This window comes from Podarcis liolepis (assembly GCF_965112155.1).
Source record: "Podarcis liolepis genome assembly, chromosome: 13".
Lineage (NCBI taxonomy): Eukaryota > Metazoa > Chordata > Lepidosauria > Squamata > Lacertidae > Podarcis > Podarcis liolepis.
The window spans coordinates 27099909-27111997 of record NC_139573.1 but is presented as its reverse complement, the minus strand read 5'-3'; the positions used below and the strand labels follow the sequence as shown (position 1 = coordinate 27111997).

Here is a 12089-nt window from a genome sequence, read left to right as displayed (position 1 = left end):
TTGATCATAGCAGTCCATTTTACATTTGGATCCTATTAATTTTAAACTTAGGGGACACACACTAAAAAGTGCTTCGGCTAAAAATATGTTTACTTTCCTAGAATGGCAGAAATGGAGAAATTGCACTATATTATCAGACATGAGAATTCCTATGAGGAATGAAACCCATTTTCTGCCAGGCTCCAGACAAGCCTCTTTAATTATTGCTCTTGCTTTTGGCCCTTATTATCCAAATCACATGCAGGTATTATTTCTCTTAAGATATAACAAGTACGTATTTTTCAAGAAATGCTCAGAGGATACAAAATAGAGTACCTGCAATTACCAAGGATTAGGGAATAGAGAACAAACCTATGTAAGACTGGTTTCTATCAATTCATGTTTTTTGGTTGTTGGGCTTGGGTAGATTTGCAAATTATTCATTAAAGTCAGGCTGTTGCTATCATGGAGATTCTAAACATACAGCGATAGATACAAATAGAGGGATCTGAGTGCTGAAGTTAGATTTGTACACAGAATGGTGACATTATTAATTTTGACCATATAATTAGATCAACTGAAGTTAAACGTGCATTGAAAATGGTGGTACTGGTAATTTTGTTGTTGCTGCTGCTACCTCACATAGCATGCAAAACTCTAGATGTTCAGTGTAGAAAGTGGCGTTCCAGACCGATTCATCCCAGGTTTTATCAACGTGGAGATTTCACCTATGGAGCCATCATTTATCAGAGTTTCATTTCTGTGTCTCCAATTACCTTGAACAGACATCCTGATCGGGAACAAGTACCTAAAATGTTTGTATAAGGAATCATTTCTCCTTCATACTTTGTCTCTGTCTATATTACATTCCGCAGCAGAAAATAAACAGATTGAACTTTGGTTCTTTGCAATCCTGATTCTAAAACTGAAACAAAAAACACCCTAGACTAGGGAGAGCTGGTGGAAGGTCCACAGGAAATTTAAGTTTTCAGCCCCAGACAATGACATTTTTTTGTTTTTGTTTTTTGCAATAGGAAAATCAGTTAATTAATTATAGGAATTCTGAATCCCACCTCCCCATATACAGATAGCCACTGAATATGTACTGGGGCTTTAGAATGTCAACTGACTTCTATAGCATTGTTTTCTTGACATGTGCATTTCCATCTTCTTTCCATTAGTATCTCTCTCCATCACCGACTTGTCTTCCAAAGCAGGACTCTTATGCTGTTGAAGAGTGATGGAGAGGAGTACCTAGTTAAGTTATGATACTGAATTCTGCTTCATAAACCAAGCTGCTACCCCCACCTAATAAATAATCTAAACAGCTCAGCCTCAGCACCATTTATGCAGCGAGAAGCATCCCTCTTCTCCGCTCCCAAAACATTAATATATCTCATTGGGTTTGTTTGTGGTTATTTAATATAGGAATTAAATTTGCCAGGAGACCATCTTGCTTGTGAGTCCTGGATGATCTGCTCGCTTCCATGGAGGCCTTTTACCCACCAGGCCTGGGAGGGCAGTGCCCTGACTGAGTGACTGACTTCAGCTACGAAAGCTGCTGAACTGACTCTTGGGCTGGGGTCTTGTTTCACATCTTTGTTGGGGTGTTTCATTGTTGTTATTTATTCTTTTTTATTTTGATTTTTAGAACTGATTATGAATCAGATCTTATTCTGATTTTTGTGGAAATTATTTCAGTTTCACTGCTTTATTTTTGATGTGTTTTATTTGTTCATTATGACTTCTCTCATGTTTGTGATTTCTCATGTATATAAATATTGTCATGTCTTGTGCCCATAATAATAATAATAACAATAATAACACATTTGGACAATTCAGATTTGAATACACTGATATACTTATGACTACACCTTTTTAACAATATTTTCCCACCTCACTCTCCTCCCCCTACTTCTCACCACTATCAATTTAAATATTCATTCCAGATTTCTTCATATTTATCTATTCTTATTTTGCATCGACATGCAATTCATTCGTATGTAGCAAATCTGTCCATATTATCAGTCGATGTGCTCAACTGAATCTTTCAGCAGCTCTTCCAATTCATCAAAACAAGTTTTTTTGCTTCTAATATAGCATGGTACAGCCATTATTTTTGACCCCTTGAAATCGCCCACACTTCTGGAATGTAATTTAGAATTAAATTCAGTTCCCCTAAATAACAAAAAAAAAATTATTACTCTTGCTATAAATATCCTCACCTCGCACCAAAATGAGCTTATTATCTGGCAGTTAATCAACATATGTACTAAGTTTGCATTTTTACTGACACATTTCCAGCAGTTTTCTGCACTTGTTATTTTCTTCTGGTATAATATGCAACTCTCTTTTTAGTGGAGTGACAGAGAACTATCAGCATCTTCTGGCTTTGGCTTTTGCTGTAAAGGAGGTTAATGAAAATCCCCAGATTTTATCTAATATTTCACTGGGATTCAACATTTATGGTACCTCTTTGCAAGCTAGGTCGACCTCTCTTGCTGTGATACAATTTATTTCACCAAAGGACAGACTCCTCCCCAACTTTATGTGTGGTATCCATGAACATTTATTGACAATCACTGAGGATGTTACTCATTCCTACTTTCCCATACCACAAGTATTTGGTATCTACAAAATTCCTCAGGTAAGAGTGCATGTGTGCAAGGAACCAGAAGAAATATATACAATTTAAATACTGCCTTCCACTTCAGAAGTGGTTTTGGATCCATCCCAAATTAGTTTTCTGAAAATATATTTTTATTAAATTTCAAATGAAAAAGGGACATTATGCAAAAATGTATAGAATACAGAGTTATCAAACAAGATGTGATGACAGTATGAGTAATCCATATACAATTATAGATGACTGATCAACAAAGCAGACATAAAATAAACCAAATCAGGAATTTGAACCCATGGAAGGTAGCAGCTAGAACTTTTAATAGAATAGGCATAATGGCTAAAAAAACACAGAATTACAAAAAGATAGACTCTATTATGCAAGGGGAATCTTATTAAAGTATTCAAATGCCCTGACTCAATTTATCAACCACAGTCATTCAAATTAATAGGACTGATGTTTTACCAGGGTGTTTTTTCAACCCTTATTAATCATACTGCTAGGAGGGGGGAAGAGGAAGGTGACTTTCTCATTCCTCCCCCTGTTGATCAAAATGAGGGCTAATTCTATGGGGTGTCCTTTTGCCAGTATCCCAAGCAGAAGACGGGATTGGTGGAAGCACAGAAACGCTGCTACACAGAGAGGCAAATCCTTCCTAGTGCAGGAAGGAAGGAGAGTGGGCACAGTGTGCTCCTACCTTCTCCTGAAAGACACACCCAGCAAGCAGGATAGGTCTTAGAGTTTTCACAAGACTTTCCTTCACAGTGCCTGTTTTTCTTCATGTATTCTGCCCCACCTCATCAATAATAATAATTATAATAATTTTTATGCTGGCCATCTGACTGGTTTGGCCCAGCTACTCTGTGCAGCTTCCAGCAAATTATAAAACCACAGTAAAATGCCACACATAGAAGCATTCCTTATAGAGGGCTACCTTCAGATGTATTCTAAAAGTCAGATAATTGACAGGAGAGTGTTACACAGGGCGGAGCCACTACCAAGGAGGCCCTCCCTGGTTCACAATGAGGGAGCCACCAGAAGGCCCTTGGAGCTGGATCTCAGTATCTGGACAATGGGGGTTGAGATGCTCCTTCTGGTATACAGCGCCAAAGCACCACCAATGTAAACTAAATAAAAAATGTTTCCAAATCTGCAATCTATGTTTAGCTCATATATGATTCTGCTTCAATCATACTGGAGAACCCTGAAGTTCCTTCCTTCTACAAAATGTTTCCAAAGAGACTTGATCAGTTCAGGGGGATTCTCAAATTACTTGACTATTTCCATTGGAGATGGATTGGATTGTTTGTTGCAGATGGAATGACTTTACAATGGTTCATACAGAAGATGATTCCAGAATTCTCCAATCATAGCATTTGTTTTGCATTCCTTGACTCTTTCACCAGTTTGGAATATGATGTTGAGAAAGGATATTTTGACCAAAGTGCAGTGTATTTGTCTGATAAGATCCTGAACAGCAAAGCCAATGTCCTGGTCTTCCATGGAGAGGATAAAAATATGATCTGTTTGAGATATTTTTTGCGAAAAGGAATCAAGCCCCAAATGCCAAATCCAAAAGGAAAAGTCTTCATTCTGAGTATCGGGATGGAGTTGAAAACCTACCTCTTCAAACATATCTTTGATATAGAAGATTTCTCTGGTGCTTTATCATTTGCACTTCAGTCTAATGAGCTACAAGGATTCCAACACTTTATTCAGAACAGAAACCCTTCTAATGCTGAGGGAGATTCTTTTATTAAAGATTTCTGGACAGATCAATTTCGCTGTATATCTCAGGATATAGTTCTGGACCCTTTTGTACCGGGTAATTACTCTGGGAGAGCTTATTCTTCTCCCTGCACTGGAGAGGAGAAATTAGAGAGCCTTCCTGAGCACGTCTTCCCAAAGAGTGTAACAGGCCACAGCTACAGCTTTTACAATAGTGTCTATATTGTGGCTCATGCCTTACATGCCATGATTTCATCCAGATCCAGAAGAAAAGCAGGGATGAAGAAAGAAAGAAGGAAGCTTCATAATCATCAGCCATGGCAGGTAAGAGAATCCAAACGTGAATCAGGGACTGGTTGCTCTGCTTTTATTATTAATTCCATTGACATTTAACTGTATATGTGAAGGCATATTGGTTTGTGAAAGGGAAATGAAGAGAGGGGAATGTGAAAGAGTGGGATGTTTGAGGGATGTACATGGTGTGTGTTTTCAGACTCAAGCAGAGCTCTAATGTTGCATTAGCAAGAAATATTAGGAGAATACGTCTTTTATAGTAGCAACAGCTTCCTCTGAATTGTTGGTCTCACCCACATTGTGAGGTGCTGCTTTAATTAAGGAGACCTAGCTGTGTCCGTCAGCTTCGTACTATAATGGAGAGGGGGATCCCTGGTCTGACCAAAACTTTGGCACTGTAGTTCTCCAAGTCCAAGAACAGCAATATTACATCTCCAGGTCAAGTTAGCAGGAAGAAAGATTCATCAGCTGGAGACACTTTTTAGATTGATCCTGTGCAATTGTCCACTTCTGCTTTGCCTTTATTCCCTATAGTTAAGAGGTACAAGGCTGGGCAATTTTTCTTAATATTTTTTTGTGAGCTCAAGTGTTGTCTTTGCGAGCAACATATATTTGGCCAGAGAGGGAGTGAGAGGGAGAAATGTCTGTATGTGGGCTGTGTGAAAAAGAAATGGAGAGATGGAATAAATAAAAGGGTGTATGTGGTATATATATATATATATATATGGTGCAACCTATCTATGTGAGTATTAACGGCGGTTTATTTTTATTTTTATTTCTGTTCCTTCCTTCAGTTTTTATTAATTTTCTGAACTTCGGGCTGGGCTGTCCTCAATATGCTGATGGCACCCAACTTTATCTGGCTCCCTTTTCTGTTTTTGTTTCAGCTCTACCATTTTTTGAAAGCTGTGTCATTTAACAACAGTGTTGGGGAGAAGGTTTCCTTTGACCAGAATGGGGAGCTCATTCAAAAGTATGACATTATCAATTTGGTCACATATCCAAACCAATCTTTCAAGAGAGTGAAAGTTGGAAGGATGGATCCCCGAGCTCCTCCTGACGAACTCTTGAGCATCAATGAGGATGCCATAGTGTGGCACAGCTGGTTTAATCAGGTGGGACTTCAATGCAGATATTTGGGGAAGTGTCCCAGTTCTCAATGAGGGTGAGTCTTTTGTTCAAAGCCCAACCCTCTGCACAATTTTGTTCCTGCCCGTTGCTCATTCTCCAACCATCCCAACCCTCTGAGGAGAGATTTCATGCATGAAAATTTTACTCTTATTCAATCAAAAATAAAAAAGCAGCCCTATGCAGACTTATTCCAGTGAGTCAGAGGACATAGTGTGTGCTTTAGAATGTTTATATTTGTAACAGAAATATACAGGCTGTATAGGGCTTTGTAATTTTTGACAGAAATTACTTTGCAAAAATGTCTATATTATGCCTCTGCCCAGTATACCTGAAGGAGCGTCTCCACCCCCATCATTCAGCCCCGACACTGAGGTCTAGCTCCAAGGGCCTTCTGGCAGTTCCCTCACTGTGAGAAGCAAAGCTATAGGGAACCAGGCAGAGGGCCTTCTCAGTTGTGGCAACCACCCTGTAGAACGCTCTCCCATCATATGTCAAAGAGATAAACAACTACCTGACATTTAGAAGACATCTGAAAGCAGCCCTGTTTAGGAAAGTTTTTAATGTGTGACATTTTAATGTATTTTTAATCTTTGTTGGAAGCCAGCCAGATGGGCAGGGTACAAATAATAAATGGTGGTGGTGTCAGGGAGTTTCAGTGCAGTGGGGGAAGTGGGGCTGGAGTCTGATTGGGAAGGAAGGGCAGCCAAGAGGCAAGAGGCAGAAGAAGCTGCAGAGCTGGATGGTGAAGGACTGGAGGAAGTGGAGGAAGAAGCAGGTCAGGGAAGTAAAGAGCCAGGTGCTTCCCTACCCTCTCCTGTATCACTGTCCCCCAGAACCAGGAGAGAATTGAAGCTGGAAGAGCATAAACATCTACCATGCAAGTGTCGTCTCCAGCTGTGTGCATGCAGCCCATAAATGAAAGTTACAGAAGCTGGTGAATGGGGTGAGCTCCCCTGTTGCTGCAACTGAGCCATCAGCAAGGGGTATTTGGGCATTGTAAGTGTCAACGTAGCCAAGTGCAATCTGTACTTGTTAGGACGGTGAGCACTCCTGACAGCTGATTGCATACAAGCATCGCTAAATGAGGAGAAATTCAAACTAAAAGGCACGTGAATTTTCATGGAGATTTTTTTTTAAAAAATGCATATACAATTCTGGATAACTAAATTTTACATAGAAAAGAAAGAGAAAGGGAGTGAAATCAGGCACACCAGGTTTCACTCAACATTTGGGGGGGGGTCAGCGAGTGTGATATCACATGCACAGCATGGGTTTGCCACAGCTGCATTTACACCCGACATGGCCTGTCAAACCCTCTAAAAGGCCATTCAGAGCCTATTGCAGCGACAGGAAGGCCCAACAGAGATCCAAAGAGCCTGTTGCAGCTGCAGCAGAGCCTGATGGCACCTGCCTAGCTCCAGAATATTGAGGGGGCCCACCCCATGATTGGTTTGTTTTAGGGATCCTTGACCTCTCCGGCCCCCCATAGATGGGATGCTTGAGAGAAACTGACATTGAGAGAATCACTCAACATGAAGATGTTACAGATGCAGTATGGATATGGAAAAACCAAATTATGAAAATTGTTGTTTATGCGTTATAAGTGTCAGGAATGAGTCAACTCCCAGTGAAGGTTTGCAGCGAACTGAAGAAAGCAGCCGGAAACACAGAGGGTTAACTTTCATGCAGGGTAAGCAGCAGAGAGAGCTAACTCCCTTGGAATGCCAGTTGATAAGGGAATGACTGAGAGCGGGCTGGTACCTAACCAAAACTCTCAGGAAGTGCAATCAGGCAAGAAAAGGGACGGAAGTAGTATTTCAGACTGGGAAGAGGTTGAGGCTGATATAATCCGTTCTAAGAATCAGCTAAGGGGAGGGCTGTTAGACGAGAAATAAAGCAAGAGATGCAAGGTTCAAAAATTTCTTATCTTCTGTAGAAACCGGAAACAGTCTTCAGAAGGGTCATCCTGATTGGTGATGCTGGAGGCAATGTTACAGCTGTCTGGAGCTGTTTGTTTTTTGCAATAAATCCTCCTTTTTAATTAACAATGCTTAGTGTGTTATCGAAGGGATGCGGGTGGCGCTGTGGGTAAAACCGCAGCGCCTTGGACTTGCCGATCGTATGGTCGGCGGTTTGAATCCCCACGGCGGGGTGAGCTCCCGTCGTTCGGTCCCACCTAGCAGTTCGAAAGCACTCTTAAGTGCAAGTAGATAAATATGTACCGCTTTATAGCGGGAAGGTAAACGGCGTTTCCGTGTGCTGCGCTGGTGCAGGCTCGCCAGAGCAGCTTCGGCAAGCTGGTCACGTGACCCAGAAGTGTCTCCGGACAGCGCTGGCCCCCAGCCTCTTAAGTGAGATGGGCGCGCAACCCCAGAGTCGCACACAACTGGCCCGTATGGGCAGGGGTACCTTTACCTTTTTTACTGTGTTATCAGGCCAGGAACTTGGATGCATGACAATAAGCAGCAGTTAAAGTGGAGGGAAGGGAAGGGCATATGACTAAAGGACTAAAGAAATGACTGTGTATGAGGAAAATGGCCAGAAAGTACAATGAGATTCCAAGATGACTCTCCTGAAGGTCAACATCTCCCCCTTTCATTTCTTGATAGACACAGCCTGTTGCTTTGTGTAATCCCAAGTGCCCAACCGGTTATATGAAGAAAAGCAAGGAGGGGGAGTCCTTCTGCTGCTATGATTGCATTGTATGCCCCAAAGGGTGGATATCTGATCATGAAGGTGAGAGTTTCAGCAAACAGATACAAGAAGAATGTCTGTACTTCACAGCCCAATACAAGGAAGAATAATGGGCACATTATGCAAATGCAATTAATGTGTACTATGTGGACAATGGCAGTTTATGCGTCCAGCTCTGCAATGTTAGGTGCCTTCCATATTTCAAATGAGATTTAGTAGTGTCGATGAATGTGTGTCTTTGTGAACCTTTGCATCTAGAGCCATAACATTTGCAACAACCATGTGATAGCCTGGAAATATGTGCTAATGTCCATACAAGAACTACATAATACATTATGGGGAGAAATATGAACATACAATCCAGTTTAATGTTCCGTCAAATCACCTTGTTCTTCCTATGTTTTAATGAGCCCTTGATATTTTAGCCATTGAATGTAATAGCACATTTAAAATAGAATGGAATACATGAGTGAATACACAAGTAAGGAGAATATTTCATTTTTCAGTTATTACATATTCTACTGTAAAGGTAAAGGACTCCAGGACAGTTAAGTGCACTCAAATTCGACTATAGGGTGTGGCGCTCATCTCTGCTTACAGGATGAAGAAACTGGTGTTTGTCCACAGACAGCTTTCTGGGTCATGTAGCTGGAATGACTAAAGTGCTTTTGGTGCAACGGGACACTGTGATGGAGGCCAGAGAGCATAGAAACACCATTTACCTTCCTGCTATAGCGTTACCCATTTATCTGATGGGACATGTGTGGCACTGTTGTCTAAACCACTGAGCCTCTTGGGCTTGCTGATTGGAAGGTTGGTGGTTCAATTCTACCATATGTGGTGGATATGTAGGAAAATACAGGTATTCTGGGAGAGTATACATGCAGAACTGCAAAAAATGCTAAAGATCTCTTTCAATAAAAAACCTGAGGCCTACCTCCTGGGAATAACAGATTTGGATATTCCACAAAAGAGGAAGGGTATCTTTTTATATGTGACGGCGGCAGCAAAAGTTTTGATCACAGCAAAATGGAAGGGTAATGAAATCCCCTCTATACAAGATTGGATCCAAAAGCTGACAGAATATGCTGAATTAGATGGTTTATCAGAAAAAATAAAGAATAAATCAAAACAGGAATTTGTTTCTAAATTGGAGGTTTTCAAAGAATATCTGAAAAATAAATATAGTAGTTTAAATTCTGTTGCAGCATTCGAGGAACTTCAGTAATAGTTGTAAGGTAGATATAAGAAATTAGATTTATTAAGAATAAGTTTAATTATGAAAAAAAAATATTGTATTGGCAATAAGTAATATGAATTTGAAATATGGAATAGACAGGAGGTTGGGTCTTTAGTGTTAAGACCAATAGATGTTTTATTGTTTGCTAAGAAAATTATGTGTCTATGGTTATTTTTGTAATTTGTGTGTAATTTGGTATTTGTTTTGTTTGTTTGTTTGTTTTTCTTGTTGTATAAATAAAATAAAATTTTAATTATAAAAAAGGAAGGTCGGTGGTTCAAATGCCCACGACAGGGTGAGTTCCCATTGATCTCTCCCAGCTCCTGCCAACCTAGCAGGTGAAAAGCACGCCAGTACAAGTAGAAAAATAGGTACTGCTGCAGTTGGAAGGTAAACAGCGTTTCTGTGCGCTCTTGCTTCTGTCACAGTGTTCCATTGCACCAGAAGTGGTTTAGTGATGCTGGCCACATGACCTGGAAAGCTGTCTGTAGACAAACACTGGCTCCGTCGGCCTGAAAGCGAGATGAGCACCGCAACCCGATAATCACCTTTGGCTGGACTTAACCATCTGTGAGTGCTTTACCTTTTATTTTTTTACTCACGCTGGTAGGGTTTGGAACTGTTAGGTTGGCAGGAGTTAGCAATGGGAGCTCACCCGATTCTGCAGATTAAAACTGCAGAACAAGTGGTTCGTTAGTTTAGACCACAGTGCCACGGGCAGTGTAGCTGACTGAGAGTAATAGCTATAACTAGTTTGTGTTACTTATTCATGACTGTATTTTTGTCACGTCAGAAGCAAAGGGTTAAAAATAATTCTAACCTGGTTTTTTTTGTGTTTTACATTTCAGATGTGCCCGTGTGTTCCAAATGTCCAGATGATCAATATGCAAACAAGGGCCAGAATGCATGTATTCCCAAGACTATAACCTTCTTATCTTATGAAGAACCTTTGGGTATCAGTTTAACAGTTTCTGCTGTCTCATTTTCCATTATCACAGTTTTGATGCTAAGAATATTTCTGAAGCACCATGATACTGCCGTCGTTAAAGCCAACAACAGGGACCTGACCTACACTCTCCTCATCTCCCTCCTGCTCTGCTTCCTTTCTGCACTTCTATTTATTGGCAGACCTGACAAAGTGACATGTTTTCTGCGTCAAACTGCCTTTGGCCTTGTGTTCACAATGGCTGTGTCTTCTGTGCTGGCCAAAACCATCACTGTGGTTCTCGTTTTCATGGCCACACAGCCTGGATCCAGGATGAAGAAGTGGGTGGGGAAAAGCCTGGCCAGCTCCATTGTCCTTTCTTGCTCCATTCTTCAAGCAGGCATCTGCCTGGTGTGGCTTTCCACCTCTCCTCCATTCCCAGATAGTGATGCCCAGTCAATGACTGAGGAGATTGTACTGCAATGTAACGAGTCATCCCCAATCATGTTTTACTGTGTCTTGAGCTACATGGGCTTGCTAGCCATGGCCAGCTTCACTGTAGCTTTCTTTGCCCGGAACTTGCCTGACAGTTTCAATGAAGCCAAGTTCATCACTTTCAGCATGTTGGTGTTTTGCAGTGTTTGGTTGTCCTTTGTTCCAACTTACTTGAGCACCAAAGGGAAATACATGGTGGCTGTGGAGATCTTCTCCATCTTGGCCTCCAGTGCTGGGTTGCTGACTTGCATCTTCTTCCCGAAATGCTACATTATCTTGTTGAGGCCTGAGCTGAACAAAAGGGAGCAGTTAATTAGGAGAGGAAAACACTGAAGAATATTGTAATTCTCAAAAGCTGCTTCTGTTTATTTTTGTTATTTTTGTTATTGTTGTTGTACTCGTTATATATAGCTCATTCAAAGCTTTTCTGATTTAAGTATAAATTAGGATGTGGATTTCATTTTACAAAGAACATCTTAAAAGGACATCATTGTGAATGTTCTCTCCCCCCCCCCCCCGTTATTCACTTTCTATCTATATCATTCATCTAGACAGAGCAAGGAGGAATTCATTGATTTGTCTCTCTACCATCTCAGCAACACTGTTAGATGTGTTATGCTAAATTATAGCAAATGAGCTTAATTTTATTTTAAGGTGGGTCTCCTTCATTTGAGTACAATGCTGTAATAACAATGCCATACTGACTTCAAGGGGCTTTGGGGGAAAAGTGAAGGATAAGCATTCACGAATTTTGAAAAATCTGTAATTCCTTACAGACAGCATCCTTGAGTGACTCTCTCAGGTAAATATGAATGCATAGGTAAATGGTGGTCACATATCCTCTTTGAATTAATCTATTTTTGAATCCAGTCCTTATGGTTCTCTGAGAGTAATATGGCAGCTAGGGTTCTCTTCGGGTTCTCATTTGGTAACGGAGTTGCAGGAGTATCATAGAATCATAGAATCATAGAGTTGGAAGA

The 12089-nt window shown here is 40.7% G+C and overlaps 1 protein-coding gene across 1 annotated transcript; it reads left to right on the top strand.

Annotated features, from left to right (window-relative positions):
* The first annotated feature begins 4601 nt into the window (after window positions 1-4601).
* LOC310691111 (vomeronasal type-2 receptor 116-like) lies at window positions 4602-10715 on the top strand. Its single transcript, XM_083470714.1, has 3 exons — window positions 4602-4654; window positions 5512-5739; window positions 10538-10715. The coding sequence occupies exons 1-3, from the start codon at window positions 4610-4612 to the stop codon at window positions 10613-10615; spliced, it is 351 nt and encodes a 116-aa protein (XP_083326840.1). The 5' UTR covers window positions 4602-4609; the 3' UTR covers window positions 10616-10715.
* Window positions 10716-12089: the final 1374 nt, after the last annotated feature.